Source organism: Cornus florida, unplaced genomic scaffold (genome assembly GCF_030987335.1).
Source record: "Cornus florida cultivar Cherokee Brave unplaced genomic scaffold, ASM3098733v1 CherokeeBrave_3.0.0_Hap2_Chr01, whole genome shotgun sequence".
Taxonomy (NCBI): Eukaryota; Viridiplantae; Streptophyta; class Magnoliopsida; order Cornales; family Cornaceae; genus Cornus; species Cornus florida.
The window spans coordinates 82,979,126-83,004,537 of NW_026775571.1; the positions used below are offsets into that span (position 1 = coordinate 82,979,126).

Sequence of the window (25,412 nt, forward strand, 5' to 3'; positions counted from 1 at the left end):
AAAAAAAAAAAAAAAAAAAAAAATTATAATTGGCATTCAATGACAAGAAACAGATGTGCACAAATTTCCATCAAAATAATCACAGCAGTAACGAACATAGATTCATCATCCATTGCCAAAAAAGAATTAGTAGAAGAAAATGAAAATCGGCCACATCAACATAATCATAAATAATGTTATTGCAATTCACCTCACCCCAGCAGCACAAACAGTAGCTTGTATTCACGTCAAAGCTGTTGGGTTAACCAGACTCTCCGCATACAAATCCGCTTGATTAGAACGGGAACAACTAGAAATTCTCGTAAATCCTTTGTTTTTAGTATTGTACGATCCTAACTTTATTTGATCATTGAAGCGTTGATCATTCGCCACCAGAAGTTCACCGTTCCTCAAGAAACATAGCGGTTTCAAGCAAGTATTGGTCACATCACAAGGGATGGTGATAAACTTAGCCCAAAATGCCTTCCCGCCATATTCTTTCATCAACCACATCTCAACAGAGGTTCCATTAGCCGTAAATGAGGGAGACAGTGCATACAAACATTCATCAAAACCTCCCAACATGTAAAATTTCAAATCCGTTTGCCCCTCAATAATCATCTCACTAAATACCTCCTTTGACAAATCAAAAGAAACAATATTTCGGAACCAATGCCTCTGGGTTTCATTAAGCTCCATTCAAGAATATTCCATTACCACGCCATGCGAACTTCCCTAAATAAGTACATCCCCAACAGGGTTGTATTCTTCTCCAACTCAGGTCTTGTATTCTTCTCCAATAATTATGTCCAAGACAAAACATATGGAATATGATCCTTTTTGAGCTATCACCAACAGTCTCCTCCATAGCCAAAACTACCTTGTAATCGTTGTCGGAGGAGTCAAAACCAAACCCATAATAAGCAATTATAACAGAGAGTGGATTGGGTGGTTTTGGCAATTCCTTGGAGACTCTAGTGGAAGGGTTGTATATGATGACCTTGGATTGACCATATACACGGTGGTCTACATAACAAATCAAACCATTGCAAGAACCAATTACAGAGACGTACGAATACGATGGACAATCCAACTCCACTAGTGCATTCTTGTTGTTGTGGTTGTCAAGAAATGATTCATAGTCTATTGATTGGGGAGGGAAACTACTGAGAAATACTTTCTGATAATTTTTGGAGAGAAGTGACCGATTGAGATGAAATTTGACGAAATAGGGATCAGAAATTAATGAGCGAAATTGTTTTGAAACGCACCTGAATCGCAGAAGAGATTTAACCGGAAGACATGAGAGTATGTTCATTTGGATTTCTGCAGGTAGGTTCTGGTTCAGGACCTCCATTGCGTCCCCAGTTCTTCAATTTCTGTATTCCAGAAAGCGTGCACACAGTTGAGACCAGAGTGTCTGAGTTTAAGCTTTTGTTTGGAACCATATCCTATGGGAATTGAAATTAGAATTGGAAAAGGAATTAGAATGGAAAAAAGATTTGAAAGGAAACAAATTTTGTACGGAGTAATATTAGCAAGAAACCTTATGAAGAAAAAAGTTGATATAAAATTCTATTAACTATCAAATTTGTTAACTATCAAATTTGTTGTAAATTGATGTTATAATGACAAAAATACCCCTTAATATAAAATTAAAAAAAAAAAAAAAAATTATTCTAGGTTCTTATTCCTTTTTATTTAAAAAAAAAAATATATGAACTCTAAGAAAATTTAGAAAATTACGCACCATTAAAATGATGTTATAATGATAAAAAAATTTCCCAATGACGAAAGTTTTGAAAATTACACACCATTTTTTTATTTTAGGTTTTCTTTTCTATTTTTCTTTTTTAAAAATAAAAATTTAAGAAAAAATTGAAAAATTATGATTTTCAGGAATTTTCCTAAAGAAAAAACATTTAAATAATAATAATAATAATAATAATATGCCAAATGAGTTATTTTTTTTAACTTTAATTTAAGGGGCACCATTTTATTAATTTTGTATTAAGGGATATTTTAATCATTATAACACCAATTTGTAACAAATTAAATAGTTAGGGAGTTTTATGTCAAAAAAATTTCTTCAAGAAAGGTTAAAAGTAAAAGGGGATTTTATACAATTTCTCATTATTATTATTATTATTATTATTATTATTATTATTATTACACACGTGAGAATTTGAAAGTCTAGACGAGGAGGAGGAGGAGGAGGAGAGAAGAAACTCCAGACACCTAAGAATAGAAGAAGAAGAACGAGAACGCACAAGTGAACAAACCTGAATTACAATCACTGAGAACAAGTTCCAAAGAGTTGAACAAACCTGAATTACAATCACCTCCACAGCCTAGGGTTAGGGTTTTCAGTCACTAGCTAGAAAAGGAGACTAACCACCATATATCATAACAAGGGGTTTGAATCCTCTGCGTAGGCCTTTCTGCTGTAGCCTCTGCAGTAGTAAAAATAGCCTTTTAACAGCAACGTTTAGGAACATGCTTGGGTTTAAAAAAAGTCCAGCTAAGCGAACCCAAGTTTCAGATAGTTATTGAATTTAGATTTTGATCTCTCCCTCTATCTCTACTTATATATTATTTTGATAACGGCTACCGGCGCCAGGTCTTCTGACCTTTGCGTTCACTTTCTCCTTTATTAAAACCCAAGTTTCAGATAGTTATTGAATTTAGAGTTAGATTCTCGTAGTTATTGAATAAAAACTTCCCCAAAAGAAAATGACAAGAAACAGATGTACAAACTTCCATCAAAATAATCAAAGCAAGCACTCTTAGCACAAGGAAACGGTTAAACAGTTTAATAGTCTTTTTTAGGACAAAAAACTAAAAACACAAACAAGAATTCACAAATAAAGCCCTTCTCACCGAGGAGGGAATATCAACCCAAACTCAAATTGAAGAGCAATTCTGTTAATCTCATGAGCCACGTCATTACTCCATCTCAGAGATAGAGACGCATTTCGGACACCAGGCAAAACGGTAACTAGACTCCTCACAAGCTTGAAGAGCCATAATTGGGTTGCAATCCCCTTCTACAATGACAGCAATGGAACATATGACTTATGACTTTTGTAATTGGCAAATTTGGATATGTGTCCTATTGTGTTGTAATTTTTATTTAATCTTTGAGTTTCGATGTCGAAAGCGGAACTACAATGTGCAAGCATACTCTAATTCCATAAGAATATCAGTTAGACAAGGTAGGTAAGTGAGGACATATCGCACATTTATATATTTTAAGTTGGTCAAGAGTGCGTTGGTTTTTTCAGGGTATCATAAAGTCTTTATTCCTTAATTTTAACACTCGGTTCAAGTCCAACCGGTTCAATTTGGAATCCATTGGGTTAAACTTGCGCAGAGAAAAGAATGCACTTTGTAAAGGTCCAACGAGTTGAGATTCAAGTCCAACTACTTATCCAATACTGAAAAACGAAATTGTTTTTCCAATCCAGTTCCAACTTCCTTTCTTAGTCACATTTTAGAGAGAAGCTTTTGGCTTTAGATTGTCAACTTGACAAAATAATCAAAGGGTCTAACAATTTCTCTATACGCCCCTCTTAAGTGGATTCAGGGACATGTGTAGGATGTGGTATGCTGAGTGTAGGATATCAAATCTTCCAACCTAAAAAACAGCAATAAGGCTAGAAATTCATATATATTGACTTATATTCATTAGGGTAAAATCAGTTGATTGAGACGATAGATGTAGGGAAAAAAAAAAAAAAAAAAATACATAACGAGGAGGCTTTTTGCACATATACTTTAAACTTTAGTTATTGATGGTATACTTGTTTAGTGCGTCTCTAACCACAAGTGTAGAATGAATGTCCCATATTTCCATGTTTGATTATTGTGTCCGATTCCGATACTTCATGCATTTTTGTGAATGCCACATACATATTTTTGGGTGTTATTTTCAGGTGATTCGAGATTTTATGAAGTAGTGTGAGGTTGAATTCATTTCCATTTGGATGAAGGGGCTGTAAACTTCATAATAATCGCTTTATGGGCATTTAGATTATTTTAACATTATGAAACAATCCATGTATGAACTATGTGAGATAGGTCGAGAATTACAAAAATTGAGTATGGAGAGAAGTTATTGTTGAGAGTTTGTGCGCAGCGGAATGGTTGTGGAATATAATATGGACAAATAACCTAGAGGATGGTGAATAGATTTAATTTGCTCTTTTATCCAATTTTTACTTATTTTTAATTTTACTGAAATAAAATTAAAATCAAACCACGAAGCAAAAATAAAGTGCAAGTAAAGTAAATAGAGTTTGAGAGATGACACTAGGGTTTTATCAAGGAAACCCCAATTGGTAGAATAGACCAATTGTAACACCAATTGTAACAGGAAAAACTTCGTTGGACTTTGCAGTTCTAAAATAAACGATCCACTATGTTTTAAGTAAAGTATGCCAAACTTTGACTGAGTCTCACACCATATCGTTCTACTAAAAATCAATTGCTGACAACCCCTGACATTGTGACTCCCTTGTCTAATAGCTCTCGACCTCAGGCTCACTCTCGATCTCTATAGAAGAGTTACAGGTAGATCAAACAACACTCCACGAATACTCTGACCCCTTCAAAGTGTGACCGCTTTACCCCTTTTCTTCTAAATCTGAATTTGACGAAGAACGATTGAATTCTGCTTTTCCGGAATTTCTGATTCTTTGATTATGCTCCAATTCCGATGAGATAGAGAACAACACTACTAAATCACTCTTGTGTTTATGTGTGTGCTCTCAAAAATAAAATAAAAAAAAATAGATTGATTTTCTGAATAAAAATATCTCTCAAAGATGGCTTTCAATAAATCTAAATTTTGTATGCAAAAGCCGTGTCTCTAAAAATATATCTCTAAAGGCTTTCTCAAAATATATAATTGATGTTCTTTAAAGTCATGAATAAACCTAGATGACTAACAAGGTTTATATAGAGTTTAGAATGTCCTAATGCCTCTGAAAATATATAAAATTTCGTGAATAGGACTTGGAAAGAAATCTAGTCCAAAAAGGAATCAAACAAAATAAGGAAACTGAAGTTCTAAGGCTATCAAGACTTCTTGAACCGGTTCAGGAATTTGGGAACGGTTCAAGATGGTCAGAAGGTATTTTGAAGGCTTCCTTTGACTCTTGAACTGGTTCAGGAATTTGGGAACCGGTTCAAGATTTCTAGTTTTGAATTTTTCTAATTCTGCTGATGTTGAACCAGTTTAGGAATATGAGAACCAGTTTAAGATGGACAGAATGTAAAATCTTCCTTAAAAACTTCCAAACTCTTCCAAAATGTTCTCACTTCCTCTCCAAACTTCCTAAAGCATTGTTCTCATCATCCCGGAGTGTAGTTGTAACGACCCTAAAATGATACTAATTATATATATATATATATATATATATATATATATATATATATATATATATAATCGGCATGACATCTGCTAAAAAGGGTCTTACAATAACCTGCTTAGATGCATAAAATTGCAATGGCCTCTCTTGGATCTTAAAAATATATCTAGCCTGTCCCAACACACAATGCAAACAATACATTTCAACATTCCTTTCATCTATTCATTATGCTTCAACATAATTCAGCTCATAGTGGAACAACCACATTCCATCTAATCCAAATATCACAATTACAGTCCAAAAAATATATGGTTAAGATCTAAAGTCCATATCTTACAACGTTTAGACAACTTATACTAAAATTACAGCCTATAAATATAATTACAATAACAAAAGTCCACAAATGTCTATTCCAAATATAACAAACTAAGGTTTTACAAAAAAATATGGGACTTAATACAAAAATAGCAAAATGGTTTTCTAATCTAAATTAGGCCTGTGGTGAAACGTAATCTGCCACTTCTTTCCCGTTTTCTGAAAAAAAATGTTAAATAATGGGGTAAGCATAAAACGCAGTAGGAGGTGCCTAAGGCACACCTCTTGAGACCCCATAAATCCAAGCAATGAATAAAAACAAAGTAATTGGGGACATTGTATGCTGGGGAAAATAGCCACAATATCACATTTATAAACCAAGTTATGAATGGATATGCTATGCAATGGGTGCAATGTCATGCAATGTAGCTCCCCATTTTCCAAAACCATTTCCATCATTATTTCCAAACCGTTAGTGAAACCCATCCCATGGTGACCCCATGGTGGCACGAGAGGAGGATTGGCTACTGTTCATGACCCATGGTAACCCCATTGCGTCATTTAGGGCCCAGATAACTCAACCACGCTAAGGAAATCTCTCTAATCCCCTCTAGGCCTCACTAACACCACGGCCATTAGGTAACCCCTAAGCGACCGGGTTTTCGTAACAAAAAAAAAAAAAATCCTCTTCAAAATCTCTTTCCAAAAATCCATTTCATTTCTTTCAAATCAATTTTTTTCCATTCTTTCCCAATGAATGCATATATGTCTTATGCATTTCAATACCATGCCAGTAAAGAAATTTTTATTCCTTACAAGTCAAATATTTACAATATACATGCCTCATAGAAATATTCTAGAAATTTACATCATACTTCAAAATCATAAAATTCAGCATTTTAAAGCACAATAGGCATGAAATTTAACATCACTTTACATGGTTCTTTATCACATAACAACTAACATATATATACACATCTCATATACAACACATAACAAATATTGCATGAAGTATACACCAATTGAGCATATTATAACACAAATTATGAAAAATAATTCGCCAAAATTTTAAAAGATTGTGAATTAAACACTCCTACCTCACTTAGATGCAAAACCCCCAATTTTGTGCTATAAATTTCGAAATCCAAGGATGCTCCAAATTGAAATCAGCTCCAATCAAAATGAAGGCCTCAACTAGCTTATCAAATTTGCCTTAAGTAGCAAATCAAATTCACAAAGTGGAAGAGAGATCAAGCTTAATTGATGTGGAAAAGAAAAAAAAAAAAAAGAAAAAAAAGAAAAAAAAAAAAAAGAGGACCATGAGAGAGAGAGAGCTGTCGCGTACAGAGAGAGAAACTAAATGAAAAAAATGTGTCTTGGTCACTTATGATAAGGGTGGGCACCACCAAATTTTCCATTTAATACATATATATATATATATATATAAAATAAAGCATAACATTACATTTTCCCCAACTCTAAAAGATTTCGTCCCCAAAATCAAGCCATACCTGAGGGAGAAAATAATTCTGGATACTTGGAGCGAACCTCCTATTTAAGCTCCCAAGTAGCCTCCTTCACGCCGTGATGCCTCCATAGAACCTTTACCAATGATATCTTCTTGTTCCTCAACACCTTCTGCTGTGTGTCAAGGATCTAAACTGGTCCCTCCTCATAAGAAACATCCTCATCAAAGTCCACATCAACCCAACTCAAAATGTGAGATGGATTCGGCTTGTACTTCCGTAGCATCGATATATGAAAGACATTATGGACTCTGTCAATCTGCGGTGGCAAAGCAAATCTGTAGGCAACCTCTCTTACCCAGTCCAAGATCTCAAAAGGTCCAATGAATCGTGGCGATAACTTGCCATTCTTTCCGAATCTCATTAACCCCTTCCGTGGAGAAACTAGAAGAAAAATGTGGTCTCCCACCTCAAAGGATAGCGGCCATCTCCGCCTATCCACATAACTCTTTTGTCGGCTCTGATTTGTAAGCAATCTCTGCCTGATCAACTTAATCTTCGCGGTAGTCTCGAGTACAATGTTGAGTCCTGAGGCGGCTGTCTTGCCCACCTCAGTCTAACAAAATGGAGACTTACAAGGTCTGCCATACAATGCCTCAAATGGAGCCATCTGAATATTTGCCTGATAACTGTTGTTGCAGGCAAACTCAATAAGTGGAAGGTGATCCTCCTAACTGCCCCCCCAAATCAAGTACACATGCCCGAAGCAAATCCTCTAAGATTTGGATAATGCGCTCCGACTGGCCGTCCGTCTGTGGATGAAATGCGGTACTCAGATGCAATGCTGAACCAAACACTGCTTGAAGTCCTTCTCAGAACTTTGAAATGAACTTGGCATCCCTGTCCGAAACAATAGTTACTGGAACTCCATGCAACCTTACAATCTCCTTTACATAAAAAGCACCAAGTGCCTCCACATCATCTGTTGCCTTAATAGGCAAAAAGTGAGCCGTCTTGGTTAATTTATCAATAATGATCCACACGGCTTCATTTCCCCTTCGTGATCTAGGAAGACTTGTCACGAAATCCATAGTAATCTACTCCCATTTCCACTGCGCTATAGGTAATGGTTGCAACAAACCGGTTAGTCTCTGATGCTCAACGTTCACCTATTGACAGGTAAGGCATCTAGTTACAAACTATGCAACATTTTTCTTCATTCCATTCCACCAATACTGACGTCTCAGATTGTGATACATTTTAGTACCACCTGGATGAACTGCAAAGCGAGAAGTGTGGAACTCTCGTAAGATGTCCTCATGACATCCTGTGGAAACAACCAAGAAACCCTTGAACAGTAGACCTCTATCGGTATGCAAAGTCCAATCCTTCACGGTCTCGCCACTAGTGATCAAAGTGTGAATGGTATCTAAATCTGAACCCTGTCTCTGTGACTCAATCACTCGTCCAACAAGAGTAGGCTGAGCCACGAGACTAAACAAGAATGCCGACTCACTGCCATCGTCATCATAGCAACACAATCCTATCTCTGCTAAGTCTTCAAGCATCTTCTACTTCCGAATGGCTAAACTAGCCAAAGTCCCATGAGATTTCCAGCTTAAAGCGTTAGCTACTACATTTACCTTACCCGGATGATACTACAAATCAAAGTTATAATCTTCCAAGAACTCAACCCATCGCCTCTGTCTGTTGTTCAAGTTCTTTTGGGAGAAAAGGTACTTGAGACTTTTATGATCCGAGTACACCTCAAATCTCTCACCATACAAGTAATGTCTCCAACACTTCAAGACAAATATAACTGCCGCTAACTTTAAATCATGAGTAGGGTAGTTAAGCTCGTGAGTCTTCAACTGTCGAGACCCATAAGCCACCACTCTACCATCCTGCATCAACACATATTCTAAACCATCACATGAAGCGTCGCAATAAATCACGTAATCTAAGCCATGCTTAAGTATTACCAACACTGGAACCGTAGTCAACCTTGTCTTCAATTCTTGAAAGAATGACTCACAGGCTTCATTCCATGCAAACTTAATCCCTTTTCGGGTCAAACGGGTCATAAGCGCTGCCAAGCGAGAAAAATCCTTCACAAATCTTCGGTAGTAACTCGCTAAACCAAGAAAACTGCGGATTTTAAACATATTCTTGGGTTGCTCCCAATTCAGAATTGCCTCTATCTTTGATGGATCAACCGATACTATACCTTCTAAAACAATATGCCCCCAAAACTTCACCTTTTGTATCCAAAACTCACACTTCTCATATTTGGCATACAATCAGTGCTTCCATAAAATCTACAATACAATACTTAAATGGATCTCGTGCTCCTCTCGAGATCGTGAATACACAAGAATATCATCCATGAAAATTACCACAAACTGGTCCAAGTAATCGTGAAAGACGCGGTTCATCAAGTCCATGAATGTTGCTAGAGCATTAGTCAAGCCAAAAGGCATAACAATGAATTCATAATGTCTATACCGTATACGGACGCTGTCTTTGGGATATCCTCATCCCTAATCCGCAACTGATAATATCCTGACCTCAAGTCAATCTTTGAAAAATAACTGGCTCCCCTCAACTAATCAAACAAATCATCTATCCTTGGCAAAGGATACTTGTCCTTGATGGTGGCATGATTCAACTTCCGGTAATCAATGCATAACCTCAAAGAACCGTTTTTCTTCTTAGTAAATAAGATCGGTGCGCCCCACGGTGACACACTTGGTCAGATGAAACTTTTCATCCTTAAATCATCAAGCTGCCTCTTTAATTCTTCCAATTCAACTAGTGCCATACGATACGGTGCCATAGAAATCGGCGCGGTACCAGACATCAAATCAATAGTGAACTTCATTTTTCAGTGTGGAGGCAACTCTGTCAAATCCTCTGGAAACACATCCAGAAAATCACAAACAACTGCAGGATAATCTTCTTTCACAACATCATCTTCTTCTGCTAGAAGACTAGCCAAGAAGTAATCACCACGACTCCGTCGACGAATTCCATATAATGATGAAGGTTGGGAATTGCTTTGATCTCCCATGAAAAAGAAACAGTCTCCTTCAGGAATGTAAACTATGACTCTACCTCTAAAACAGTAGATCGTGGCACGAAAGGAAGCTAACCAATCCATCCCGAGAATGACATCAAAGTTAGTCATCTCTAGGAGGATAAGGTCAAACACAAAAGTTCGCCCGGCTATCACAATGGAACAATCCCTCACAACTCGGCTCAAGGACGCTGAAACCCCAACTGACGTATCAACACATAACGCCCGATCCATGAAACTGACCTCTAACCCTGATGCAAGTGCAAATGATGATGAAATGAAGGAATGAGATGCACTAGAGTTAAATAAAACATAGGCCCAGAAGATGCATCGGCCTGTGCAAGTGCAAAAACACGTCCATGTGGTGTCTGTGCCTGAGAACTGCTAACCTGAACACCTGACTGCTACATTGACATAGTAGGAGTATCCCTCCTAATTGGCCGTGAACCCTAAGAAGACATGACAGGCTGTGGTGGTAGTGGTCTAAAACCTGACTGAACTGTAGCCGACTGTGACGGCCTCTGTTGTGACCTTCTGCCACTACCGGTGCTTACTTCCCGACTAGGACAATCCCGAATCAGATGGCCCTACTGGCCACACCCACAACAAGCTCTAGACGAGTTCATAGGACATTTGGACTTATAATATCCAGGCTGCTGACACTGATAACAAACAACCCCACTCTTATCTGACCCAGCTGGCTTAGGAATAGTAGAATTTGGTCGTGCTGACTGTTCCTCTTCTGTGATACCCCCTAATTTTGGAACACGGGTTGATCAGGTCCGCGCATAAAACCAGGGGATATCAGCCAATCAATAATAAACAAGCACAGAATACAAGAGGAATAAAAATTAAATAAATAACGCTGAAAGAGAAATCTAAATTAATAATTAAATAATAAATCCTCTAATACATTAATCTCCAATAAATTTTCATTATAAGAATAAAACCTCCAGAGTACAACTTGGGAATCCATACAAGGTGGACCCTTAATAAAAATCCGAACTAAAAACGAAATATATAAATGTCCAACTTAGAAATAATAAATAGTAATAAAAACATAGTGGAGGTCCTACGTCTATGACACCGGAAGAGTGATGAAGTCTGGCCTTTGTTCTGCACGAACTAACTTTACCCTTGGAACTGACGAGGACCTGAAAAGATAACAACAAAGGTGGTTCAAAACCCACGAACAAGCCCTTTCTACTACATCCCAAATAGAGACTCGATAAACGATCCATCCTAGTTTAACTCATGCAATAGCTATGTAGGTCAATATACATAAGTGTACACACTATAGACTCTCACTAAATCATAAGACAGCCTCTACCAGATAGTAGGTCTCATGCAAGTGCACACAAGGTGGTCACGAGTACCTCTTCTACTAGGGCACACACATCTCTAGATCCAGCTACCCATCTCATCTAGCAATATACGCCAATCCTACCCATCGATCACGAGATCTCAAACTCGTATCATGGTACCTAATAAAAATATATTTATGTAAGTAAATGTAGCCATATCCTGATAATGGTACAATTTAAGGTCACTACTATATCCTAACAATAGTATGACCAAAACATATGGGTCTAGACTTATTAGTCAGCCCGTATGTATCAGCAAACCATATCCTGACAATGGTGCTTCTAAGACCATATCCTGACAATGGTCCTCTATCATACACGTATACACAAGTATACATAAGTTCTTACATCCATTGTCTCATTCATGATTATTGTCATTTTAAATTCTGTAGCAATTGCTATAACAAACTAATCACAAATATTATGCGAGTAACTTGCAACTCAAGTAAAACCTTAACTACCAGCATATATACATGATAATTAACATACATTCCTCTGAAAATCATAGACATAACTTGTAAACTTCTAACAGCGATATACGAACAAATAATTGGTAGTGCAAGAAAGGTTATATTCCCTAACACATGCAAGATTAATACCACATAATAATCTCTACAATAAATAATGCATCCTTATAGTATTTGATAGATGATTATCTACATAATTTGCAACTTTAGTAGGATTCCATTAAACTGTCATACTATTATCTGTAATAAATGTTACGACGAAAATCAAAACTAGCAACTTACATACCAAGTAAAGCTTATCCTATATCCCACCCTAGCATATAACAATTTAATGAGATCTATCAACTTATTTCCCCAAAGTTAAATGCTGTAAGTCCAAATCCCACGAAAAAATATAATAATAATTATAATCATAAATAAATAAAATAACCAACCAACATATAATAATTTAATACATCCAAAAACTTAAATAAACACCCACTATTAAATGCCTAAAGGAAATACTACCTAACATCACTAAGTCGGCAAAACCGACTTGAAGGCCTGTACATCCCTATTAGCTTCTTCACCAACATCTGGTTCTACACACTCTTAAAACTCCATAGCTAAGGTCTCTAAGACTTGTAACCAAGTCACAGTGACCCAACAATTTATGAATATACCAACTAAAATTCAAGAATCTTGCAAGAACAACAACTAAAGTCATAGAAGTAATTAAGTAGAAGAAAATTATGCCGTAATGACCCGATTAATTCTTGCAATCAAAAAAATTTCTTTTATTATTATTATTTTTTTTAACACTAGAATCATTCTAGAGATGGTCCGAACATGAAGCCAAAGAGAGTGAATAGAATAAGGACTTGCCTTAGAGTTTCGGGTCGAAACTCTTCACCGTTCGTCTCTGATTTCCTTTGACACCGGCGGCCTTCGGGTCGCCGTTAACCATCCTTGCTACTCCAGTTATCGCTTACAACAACCTCCCTCCTACGCCTCTTGTTTTGGCCTCACAAGTTCCTTCTCTTCTTCTCTTTCTTTTTTCTCTTTTCTCCCTTTCTTTTCTCTCTTGTTCGCCACTGTCTCTGTAATATCCTCTCTGTTTCGTGACTTCCTCAATGCCCAGATTTATATTACTTTACCTTATATATATAAATAGAATATAATACTAACCTATTTTAATGTACCCACAGCTATCTGACTCCAAAAACCTATAACAATTAAAAACCTATACTAATACCTATCTGCCATCTAAAGCTAATAGTTTAATAATTGCAAAAAATACAAATAACAAATGTTAAATAATACTATTAAAGATACCTTTATTTACCTTAATAGTACTTGGTGCTTATATACCTAATATATATACACATGCATCCGTATATATATTATGACGTTTCCGATTTTTGTCATTTTTCTTTTTTTTTGAAAAAAAAAAAAAAAATTGTCGCCGCAAGGGCATTTTCATCTTTTCACGTTTGCGTATGGGATTGTGGTTGGGTCCAATTGCATATTGTACATTTTTATTTATGTGGATCAAGTGGTATTTGTATGTGGTGCATTAATGTGTATGAAGTGTAAAATGGAGACATAAAGAAAAAGAGATAATAAAAGAAAATTTTGTGGGGCCCGCCACTAATCCCACATGTGGCTAGAGACCATTTTTTTTAGTCTTTCATTTCTCTCCTCCCGTCCATTTCTCTCTCTTTCTCATTTCTTTTTCATTTTCTTCTCTTTTGGCTTCAAATTTTGATCTTTGATTTCTCACTCCACACTTAGTGATTTTGAGTGCCGTTTGAGGCGAAATGGAGAGCACGGCGAGCTCTACGCTTTGATATCAACAATTTCAACTTTGAGCCTCCCCTTGGCCTTCAAAAATTTGAACCCATTTTAAGGATTTTGCTCTAAATCAAGGTAGGGGTTCTTAATCCACGAAGTTCTTGCGCTTTAGTGAATTAATCTACTTGAATTGTGCCTTAGCATGCTTAATTACTTTGATTTTAGTTTAAAATGACTTAATTAAGAATATGTGAATTTATGTGAATGTGTATTAAATTGATTGAATAAAAGCATGCTATATGTTGAGTTTTGTGTTCATTGTGTTGCCAATATACTATGAATGATGTATGAAGGACATGCCTAAGTGTTGAATTTATAATTCCGTTATGCTATATTTCTATTGTGTTAAAGCATGTTGTATACTCTTTGGGGAATTCTTGTGAATGTATGCTTTGATGACTAAATTTGAGCTAGTTGTGAGATAATGATTATGCACATGACATTAGTGCATTTATGCATACCATTGGGTTTGCATGAAATGGGAGAAATTGCTTTTGAAACGAAATGGGAAGTTTTGGGAAAGAATGTATTGATACAAGTATTTTGATAAAACCCGGTCGCTGCGGAGTCACCAACGGGCCGGTAGGCTAATGTAACCTAGAGGGAATTAGGGAGATTGCCCTAGCGTAGTTGAGCTATCTGGGCCTCATAATGACGCTGCGGAGTCACCAATGGTCAGGGACAGTAGCCAATCTTTCTCTCGGCGCTACGGAGTCACCAAAGGGGGTTACATTAACAGTTTGGAAAGTGATGGATGAATGGTTTTGAAAATGGGGAGTGACATTGACATGCATTGCATTCCATTGCATTATATTGTTAATGTTGAGCTTGGATACGATGTTGTATTTTCCCGACTTTGTATGACCCTGATTCCTATCACTCTATTCTTTACTTGGATTCACGGGGACACAAAAGACGTGTCTTGAGTGTCACCTACTGAGCATATTGCTCACGCCATCATATTTTACATTTTTCAGGTCATGGAAAAGAAGTAGCCGATGGTAATCCCACTCAGCCTTAGCTTGGAGTAGGAAATGTCTTTTTGCTAGCTTTTGTAATTGGACTTAATTTTGTAAAGATGTAGACTCAAAATGCATCATTTTTGCAACATGTAAAATATTTGGATTTATTGTGTATATGGCCATTGGGCAATGTAATTAAGTTTTACTCACTCAAAATCAATTGGTGTATTTTTAAGTAACGTGGGGCAAATTACGTTATTTCGTTGTTGTTATTATTATATTAGATGTTGGAAGGTATTGAAAATGACACGTAAGTGTAGTGGCGTGGGTAGTTGAATTACCAAAAGTTGGTGTTTATGGGTTACACAGGACAGTGGGAAGTGGAAGTGAAAATTTCCCAGAACCGGTCGACGTGTGGCTTCCTAAACGTCGACCGGTATCTTCATAGTGAGTGGTTGTTGCACATAACCCAAACCAATTGACGTATGGCTTCCCATACGTCGACCGGCATCACGTCCCAAACCAGTTGACGTATGCCTCCCCATACGTCGACTAGTATCTCGGCAGTGGGTATTTCCACTGTTCATAACCCAAACCAGTCGACGTATAGTGTACATACGTTGACTGGTTTCTGCCTTTTAATTAAACTAAATTTTAGTTTTCCAAATTACACTTTGGTACCCAATAAATGTTGCACGTATTTATTTTATGGCCCAATAAAGTGCAATAATTATATTTTAACCACCGAAAGGACTATATTGCCCCGAACTTTATTTTATTTATTATGTGATCTAAATTAATGACCATTATACCCTTTGAGTCTCAAATTATTGAATCGTGGCAAATTACCATTTTGTCCTTTTTGGACCATGATATTTAAATTTAAGGTGAAATTACCGTATTACCCTCGGATAATTTTGGGTCAGGAAAGGACCCGTTTAATGATCCGGATCCATGAGGAGCAGGGTCGTTACATATGTCTTATATATATATATATATATATATATATATATATATATATATATATAACACATTAATGTAGTTTATATATTTATTTATATATATCTATATATAACTACCCATCCATACAACTAACTAAAAATAAATAAAATAACATCAAAAGAAAATTTACAATTAACTAAAACATCTATACTAAATAATTAATAATTAATTAAAAAAATAACAAATAACTACACACTCCAAAAACAATTCAAATAGCCAAGAAAATAAAAATAAAATAAAATAACACTAAATACTTAACATATAAATGACAAATAAATTAAAACCCTAAAACAAATAATTAACAATTCAAATAGCCACGTAGATAAATAAAATGAAATAAAATAAATAAATTACACCTTTAAAATTAGGGGTATTACATTCTTCTCCCCTAACAAAAGGAATTCCGTCCTCAGAATTCACCTTTTTCCTTATTTCGGTAATTCTGGAAATTTTGAACGGATAACATCTTCCCGTTCCTAAGTGGACTCGGCCTCATTAGGATGGCTCCACTGTACACGCACAAGAGGAATAGTCTTCTTGTGAAGCACCGATCACAACGATCAAGAATACGACACGGTGGCTCATCATACGTCGCATCCGGCTACGACTTAATCTCGCCAACATCTATATGCTAATAGCGATCCTCATCTCGCAGAAATTTTCGCAACATGGATACATGGAAGACATTATGGACCTAATGTAGATGATCCGGAAGTGCTAACCGTAAGCTAAAGGTCCCACTTGATCCGTAATCATAAAAGGACCGATAAAATGCGGTGACAACTTCCCCTTCTTCCCAAAGCGCATTACGCCTTTCATGGGAGACACTTTGAGCAACACCTGATCCCCCACCTGAAACTCTAAACTGCAAGTACGAGAATCTGCATAACTCTTCTGCCTACTCTGGGCAGTGCGCATACGGTCACGAATAAGAGCAATCTTCTCAGAGGTATCCTTAATAAATTTAAGACCTAGAAATTTGCTCTCACCGACCTCTAACCAACAAATAGGAGATCGACATGGTCAGCCGTACAATGCCTCAAACGGTGCCATACCAATAGTCTTCTGAGAACTATTGTTGTAGGCAAACTCTGCAAGTGGCAAATAATTTTCCTAGGTGCCCTTAAAATCAAGGACACAGGAACGAACCATATCCTCCATGATTTGATTGACCCTCTTGGTCTGCCCATCAGTCTGAGGATAATAATCAGTACTAAGATGGGTACCTAAAGCTTACTGGAAACTCCCCCAAAATCCCGATACAAAGCTCGGATCCCTGTCTGATATAATAGACATCGGTATACCATGCAACTTCATAATCTCTGCAATATAAAGCCTCGCCAACTATTCTAAAGTGAAATCAGTGCGTATAGGCAAGAAATGAGCTGATTTGGTCAACCTATCAACAATGAACCAAATAGAATTGTGATTCCTGTTGGAATTGGGTAATCCCTTAATAAAATCCATAGAGATACTCTCCCATTTCCACTCCGGTATAGGAAGTGGCTGCAAAGAACCAGGCGGTCTCTGATGATCAATCTTAACCATCTGACAGGTACTACATTTGGAGACAAAGATGGCTATGTCCCTCTTCATACCTGCCCACCAAAACTATCACTTCATATCTTGATACATCTTATCTCTACCGGGGTTGGATAGAGAACTTAGATTTATGAACCTCCGTTATCACATCTTTTCTTAAATCATCAGCAGAAGGTACTACTAGGTGTCCTTTATACCTTAAGCCTCTATCTGCCCTGACAGAGTAAAATGGAACATCACCAGAAGCTAACTCCGTAACTCTATCAATGCACTGCTGATCCATAAGTTGTGCCTTTAGTACTTTATGGATGATAGTAGGTGTAATTGCTATCCATGACACAAAAGCATCAGACAACTCATCTACAGTCTTCAAAGCATTCCATTCTGTAGCAAACATTGCAGAAAAACTGGCATTAGGTCGGCGACTGAGTGCATCTGCCACTACATTCGCTTTCCCTAGGTGATACTGTATAGAGAAGTGGTAATCTTTCATAAACTCCAACCACCTACATTGTCTCATATTCAACTCCTTCTGCGTGAAGAGGTACTGCAAACTCTTATGGTCACTGAATAGTCTGAAAGACTCCCCCAACAGATAATGCCTCCAAATGCAAAAGGCAAAGACTACAGCTGCTAACTCTAAATCGTGCGTCGGATAGTTAAGCTCATGAGACATAAGCTTATGAGACCCATAAGAAACCAGTCGCTCCTCCTGCATTAAAACACATCCCAGACCCTGCAAAGAAGCATCTGTGTAGATAAGATACTCTATCCCACTCTGGGGAGTAACTAGAACAAGTGCAGAAGTCAACTTACTCTTCAATATGTCAAATGCAGTCTGACAATGCTTATCCCAGATAAACAGTACCCCCTTCTTAGTCAGATGGGTGAGTGGTCCTGCTATCTTGGAAAACCCCTAGATGAATCTACGATAATATCCGGCCAGTCCCAGAAAACAGCAAATCTCAATGGGTGAGGTAGGTTATCCCCACACTAAAACAGCTGAGACCTTGGCTAGATCCACCGTTATTCCCTTTTTTTACACCACGTGACCCAAAAATTTTACTTCTTATTGCCAAAAGTCACACTTTTCAAACTTGGCATACAACTGATGCTCACGAAGTGTTTGTAACACTATGCGAAGATGTCTAGCATGGTCCTCCTCTGACTTAGAATAAACCAAAATATCATCAATGAAAATAATGACGAACTGATCTAAGTAAGCCCTGAAGACCCTGTTCATCAAATCCATAAAGACAGCTCGCGCATTAGTCAACCCAAAAGGCATAACCCAAATTTCATAAGATCCATATCTAGTTAGAAATGTTGTCTTAGGAACATCATGCTCCCTAACTCGAAGCTGATGATAGCCAGATCGCAAATCAATCTTGGAGAAGTATGTAGCTCCCTTCAACTGATCAAATAAGTCATCGATCCTGGGTAAAGGATACTTGTTACGAATAGTAACCTTGTTCAATTCCCTGTAATCTACTGTAATGACCCACTCCACAACATGGTATGATATTGTCCGCTTTGGCTGGGTTGTTACATCTACTGCTCCAAATCAGCCTCATTTTACTCCAGATTCTCTCCAAGACTTAGTTTGACTCCAAAAAGGTATTAAGAAACCATTTTTAGCACGTTTTAACATTATTGACCTAAAAAGGGAAATAACACGAAATTAGTATAAAACGGGAAAATAAGATAGATAAAAGTTCTAGAATACTCGAGCTTAAGGGGTTTAAAAGTGCACTTTTCAGTTCTCATCATCTATACACAGGCGAAATGAGCCATCCTTCTTCTTCACAAACAACACTGGTGCTCCCCAAGGTAAAGTACTTCTACGAATGAAACCCTGGCTAAGAAGTTGCTGAATCTGATCCTTCAGCTCCCGCATTTCCATTGGTGCCATCCTGTATAGTGCCCTGACAATAAGTGTAGTACCTGGAGCTAAATCAATCATGAAGTCTATCTCTCGACTCGGTGGCAACCCTAGAATCTCTTGAAATATATCTGAAAATTCCTGTACAATCGGTATACTATCCAGTGCTACAGTAATTTCCTCTGCAGACTCTTCCTCAATATACAATAAATGAGTGCTCGATCTCCCGTTAGAATGTGGCATAGCAAAAATATATATATCCTGACACGGTATAACAAATACAATAGACTTATCGTGACAATTAACCTGAGCATGGTAATGAGATAACCAATCCATCACAAGTATCACATCATAAGAATGCATGTCCAAGACCAATAGGTTGACTAGAAATCTAAGTTTACCAATATCTAGTGTCACAAGCCCATCACTTTCATGCAAAATAGAAGTAACACCTTATAGGTGTACCAATGCTACGTGATCAATCACATAACTGTGTAGTTATCCTAGATAAGGCAACAAATATACTGGGTACAAATGAATGTGCAGTATCTGTACCAAACAAAATATGCCCATATCTACCGTGTACAGGAAACATACCCTCAATAGCCTAAAGAGTCTGAACGTCCTGTGGCATATGGTTATACACCCTGCCAAAATGCAACTATTGTGGTGCCTGTCCCCGAGCCAGGAATTCCTATCCTTGATGAGCCATTGCCACATCGGTGGAGCCTGAGAACTCAGGTGGGCTTCCCTTTGTGAAAAAAACTCTTAACCTTTTCCCAAGAATTAGCCTGAATTACCGGTACTGGTACAGGTGTCTGCTGAACATGTGGTTAATTTTGAAGTACAGCTACTACGCCTGTTACTACAGTCTGAACAATGATGTTAACTAGTTGAGGAGGATACTCTAGACCTTTGCCCTGATGTTGGTCTTGATCCTGAGACTCCTGAATCTATTGCTCCTCCTCCAGAATTATAGGAACATGTTCCTCTTTCTCTTGAAACAAAGGCAATTGTTGCTCCTCTGCAATCCGCTGACGTCGTAGGAGATTCTACTGCCTACGTGGCGTTCTCCTTTGTTGCCTTATTCTCCAGACCTGCTCTCTTTCCCGTTTTCTTCCAACGTTAATCATTCAGTTAACATTGAAAGATAGATGTCAATACGTATCTAACAGACCATAAAGGAATACAATGAACCCTAAAACTTAGGCTCTAATCAAAAGACTACACTACGCGGAAGTCTTATTACGAACGAAACCCTAGATACACTTGAACCTGGAATGCTCTGATACCAACTGTGATACTCCCTAATTTTGGAACACGGGTTGATCAGGTCCGAGCACAAAACCAGGGGATATTAGCCAATCAATAATAAACAAGCACAGAATACAAGAGTAATAAAAATAAATAAATAAATAAATAACGCAAAAAGGGAAATCTAAATTAATAATTAAATAATAAATCCTCTAATACATTAATCCTCAATAAAACCTCCAGAGTACAACTTGGGAATCCATACAAGGTGGACCCCTAATAAAAATCCCAACTACTCAGAAATAATAAATAATAATAAAAACATAGTGGAGGTCCTACGTCTATGACACCGGAAGAGTGATGAAGTCTGGCCTCTATTCTGCACGAACTGAATTTACGCCTGGAACTGACGAGGACCTGAAAAGATAACAACAAAGGTGGGTCAAAACCCACGAATAAGCCCTTTCTACATCCCAAACAGAGACCCGATAAACGATCCATCTTAGTCCGACTCATGCAATAGCTATGTAGGTCAATGTATATAAGTATACACACTATAGACTCTCACTGGATCATAAGACAACCTTTACCAGATAATAGGTCTCACACAAGCACACACAAGGTGGTTACGAGTACCTCTTCTACCAGGGCACACATATCCCTAGATCCAGCTACCCATCTCATCTAGCAATATATGCCAATCCTACCCATCAATTACGAGATCTCAAGCTCGTATCATGGTACCTAATAAAAATATATTTATGTAAGTAATTGTAGCTATATCCTGACAATGGTACAATTTAAGATCAATACTATATCCTGACAATAGTATGACCAAAATGTATGGGTCTAGATTTATTAGTCAGCCCGTATGTATCAGCAAACCATATCCTGACAATGGTGCTGCTAAGATCATATCTTGACAATGGTCCTCTATCATACACGTGTACACAAGTATACATAAGTTCTTACATCCACTGTCTCATTTATGATTATTGTCATTTTAAATTCTGTAGCAATTGTTATAACAAACTAATCACAAATATTATGCAAGTAACTTGCAACTTAAGTAAAACCTTAACTACCAGCATATATACATGATAATTAACATATATTCCTCCAAAAATCATAGACATAACTTGTAAACTTCTAACAGTGATATACGAACAAATAATTGGTAGTGCAAGAAAGGTTATATTCCTTAACGCATGCAACAGTAATACCACATAATAATCTCTACAATAAATAATACATCCTTATAGTATTTGATAGATGATTATCTACATAATTTGCAACTTAAGTAGGATTCCATTAAACTATCATACTATTATTTGTAATAAATGCTACGACGAAAATCAAAACTAGCAACTTACATACCAAGTAAAGCTTATCCTACATCCCACCCCAGCGTATAACAATTTAATGAGATCTATCAACTTATTTCCCCAAAGTTAAATGTTGTAAGTCCAAATCCCACGAAAAAAATATAATAATAATAATAATCATAAATAAATAAAACAACCAACCAACATATAATAATTTAATACATCCAAAAACTTAAATAAACACCCACTGTTAAATGCCTAAAGGAAATACTACCCGACATCACTAAGTCGGCGAAGCCGACTTGAAGGCCTGTACATCCCTGTTAGCTTCTTCACCAACATCCGGTTCTACACTCCCTTAAAACCCCATAGCTAAGGTCCCTAAGACTTATAACCAAGTCATAGTGACCCAACAATTCATGAATAAACCAACTAAAATTCAAGAATCTTGCAAGAAGAACAACTAAATTCATAAAAGTAATTAAGTAAAAGAAAATTATGCCGTAATGACCTAATTAATTCTTGCAGTCAAACAAATTTCTTTTATTATTATTATTATTTTTTAACCTTAGAATCATTCTAGAGATGGACCGAACATGAAGCCAAAGAAAATGAATAGAACAAGGACTTGCCTTAGAGTTTCGAGTTGAAACTCTTCACTATTCGTCTCTGATCTCCCTTGACACTGGCGGCCTTCGGGTCGCCATTAACTATCCTTGCTACTCCGGTTATCACCTACAACAACCTCACTCCTACGCCTCTTGTTTCGGCCTCACAAGTTCTTTCTCTTATTCTCTTACTTTTTTCTCTTTTCTCTATTTCTTTTCTCTCTTGCTCGCTGTCGTCTCTGTAATATCCTCTCTGTTACGTGATTTCCTCAATGCCCAGATTTATATTACTTTACCTTATATATATAAATAGAATATAATACTAACCTACTTTAATGTACCCACAACTATCAGACTCCAAAAACCTATAATAATTAAAAACCTATACTAATACCCATCTGCCATCTAAAGCTAATAGTTTAAGAATTGAAAAAAAATACAAATAACAAATGTTAAATAATACTATTAAAGATACCTTTATTTACCTTAACATTACTTGGTGCATATATACCTAATATATATATACACATGCATTCGTTTATATATCTTTTATATATATATATATATATATATATATATATATATATATATATATAACACATTAATGCAGTTTATATATTTATTTATATATATCTATATATAACTACCCATCCATACAACTAACTAAAAATAAATAAAATTACATAAAAAGAAAATTTACAATTAACTAAAACATCTCTACTAAATAATTAATAATTAATTAAAAAAAATAACAAATAACTACACACTCCAAAAACAATTCAAATAGCCAAGTAAATAAAAATAAAATAAAATAAAATAACACTAAATACTTAACATATAAATGACAAATAAATTAAAACCCTAAAATAAATAATTAACAATTCAAATAGCCATGTAGATAAATAAAATGAAATAAAATATATAAATTACTCCTTTAAAAATTTAGGGGTATTACATCTTCCATGAAGGTCCCTCCGAAGATGATCATGCATTCCTCTTTTACTTCCACTATTACCTTCTTGCATCTTTATCTTTGGCCTCCGCCTCTAGCATCAATGCTCTTTCCACTGCCTTAGAATAAACCTTGATGCACTGTGCCGTTATCAGCGGCCTCATTTTGTAATCAAGCCCGGAAACAAATTTCCTAGTCTTTTCAACTTTATTGCTCACCATCTCTAGAGCAAAGCAAAAGAGAGAGGTGAACTTATTCTTGTACTCTATCACTGACATATTGCCTTGGATAATGCCATTAAACTGGTCCCTTAGTTCCCACCTCTTGGGAGCAGGGAAATACTTCTCATAGAACAACTCTTTGAACCTATCACAACCCATCTCTTCAATCTTATACTGATTTGTGATCGACTTCTACCAAAACTTGGCATCCTTTGAAAATTTGTAAGTGGCTAGGATGATTTTGAAATGATCATCCGTCACATCCATAGAAGTCAAATGGGTTTCCACTTGGTCCATGTAGTCGTCCGCTACTATTGGATCTGCACCACCCTCAAACATCTTTGGTACCGGCTGCGGATGAGTAGCAATTGTAGCCCTCAAGGCTCTCTGCAACAAACGGTTTAGTGCCAAATCAGCCAAACCTTCGCCTTCTTTAATGGGCATCTCAACATCATTCCTTCTAGTGGAAACACCTCTTGGGGTAATCAAATCCCTAAGAATTGTATTTTCTTCATTTTGCTCCGCCGGATTGGAGCTAGAGCTTTCTCTAACATCGCCTCTTGTCGGCAAAAAGTCAACACCTCTAGGTTCCGTTCACGGCGGCATCGTACTATAAAACAAAAAAAACAGTTCAATAACGATAACACTAAGGTCTAACCGTGAACAACTCAACATAAAAGGATACCGCACAAACACTTAGCATGCAAAACTATGCAATAAGCACATTAGTATAAACATATAAATACGTAAGCAAGTAAACAAGTAAACAGTTAAGCATGCTTTTCAAATAACAAAACACCTTAGGAAATAGTCACATAACAAGTAAATGACTCCTTGAACCATTGCTCTGATAACGACCCTAAAATGATACTAATTATATATATATATATAAAAATTTCGGCATGACCTCTGCTAAAAAGGGTCCTACAACAACCTACTTAGATGCATAAAAATGCAATAGCCTCTCTTGGACCTTAAAAATATATCTAACATGTCCCAATACACAATGCAAATAATACATTTTAACATTCCTTTCATCTATTCATTATGCTTCAACATAGTTCAGCTCATGGTGGAACAACTATATGCCATCTAATCCAAATATCACAATTACAGTCCCAAAAATATATGGTTAAGATCTAAAGTCCATGTCTTACAACGTTTAGACAACTTATACTAAATTTACAGCCCATAAATATAATTACAATAATAAGAGTCCACAAATCTCTATACCGAATATAACAAACTAAGGTTTTACAAAAAAATATGGGACTTAATACAAAAATAGCAAAATGGTCTTCTAATCCAAATTAGGCCTGTGGTGGAACGTCATCCACCACTTCTTTCCCATTTCCTGAAAAAAAATGTTAAATATTAGGGTGAACATAAAGCTCAGTAAGAGTTGCCTAAAGCACACCTCTTGAGACCTCGTGAATCCAAACAATGAATAGAAACAAAGTAATTGGGGATATTGTATGCCAGGGAAAAATAACCACAATATCACATTTATAAACCAAGTCATGAATGGATATGCCATGCAATGGGTGCAATGTCATGCAATGTCGCTCCCAATTTTTCAAAACCATTTCCATCATTATTTCCAAACCGTTAGTGAAACCCATCCCATGGTGACCCCATGGCTGCACGAAAGGAGGATTGGCTACTGTCCCTGACCCATGGTAACCCCGTGGCGTCATTTGGGGCCCAAATAACTCAACCACGTTAAGGAAATCTCCCTAGTCCCCTCTAGGCCTCACTAACACCACGGCCCTTAGGTAAGCTCTAGGTGACT

General features: G+C 36.7%; 2 protein-coding genes across 2 annotated transcripts; both read right to left on the reverse strand.

Annotated features, from left to right (window-relative positions):
* Positions 1–222: 222 nt before the first annotated feature.
* On the reverse strand, positions 223–1,336 carry LOC132276298 (F-box/kelch-repeat protein At3g06240-like). Its single transcript, XM_059777670.1, has 2 exons — positions 836–1,336; positions 223–615 (listed from the first exon to the last, which is right to left on the reverse strand). Exons 1-2 carry the CDS (start codon positions 1,334–1,336, stop codon positions 223–225), a joined length of 894 nt encoding a protein of 297 aa, XP_059633653.1.
* A 6,954-nt stretch (positions 1,337–8,290) lies between these two features.
* LOC132276306 (uncharacterized) lies at positions 8,291–23,779 on the reverse strand. Its single transcript, XM_059777680.1, has 7 exons — positions 23,463–23,779; positions 19,195–19,303; positions 17,889–18,090; positions 17,576–17,813; positions 17,312–17,394; positions 8,400–8,459; positions 8,291–8,301 (listed from the first exon to the last, which is right to left on the reverse strand). Exons 1-7 carry the CDS (start codon positions 23,777–23,779, stop codon positions 8,291–8,293), a joined length of 1,020 nt encoding a protein of 339 aa, XP_059633663.1.
* Between the last annotated feature and the right edge of the window lie 1,633 nt (positions 23,780–25,412).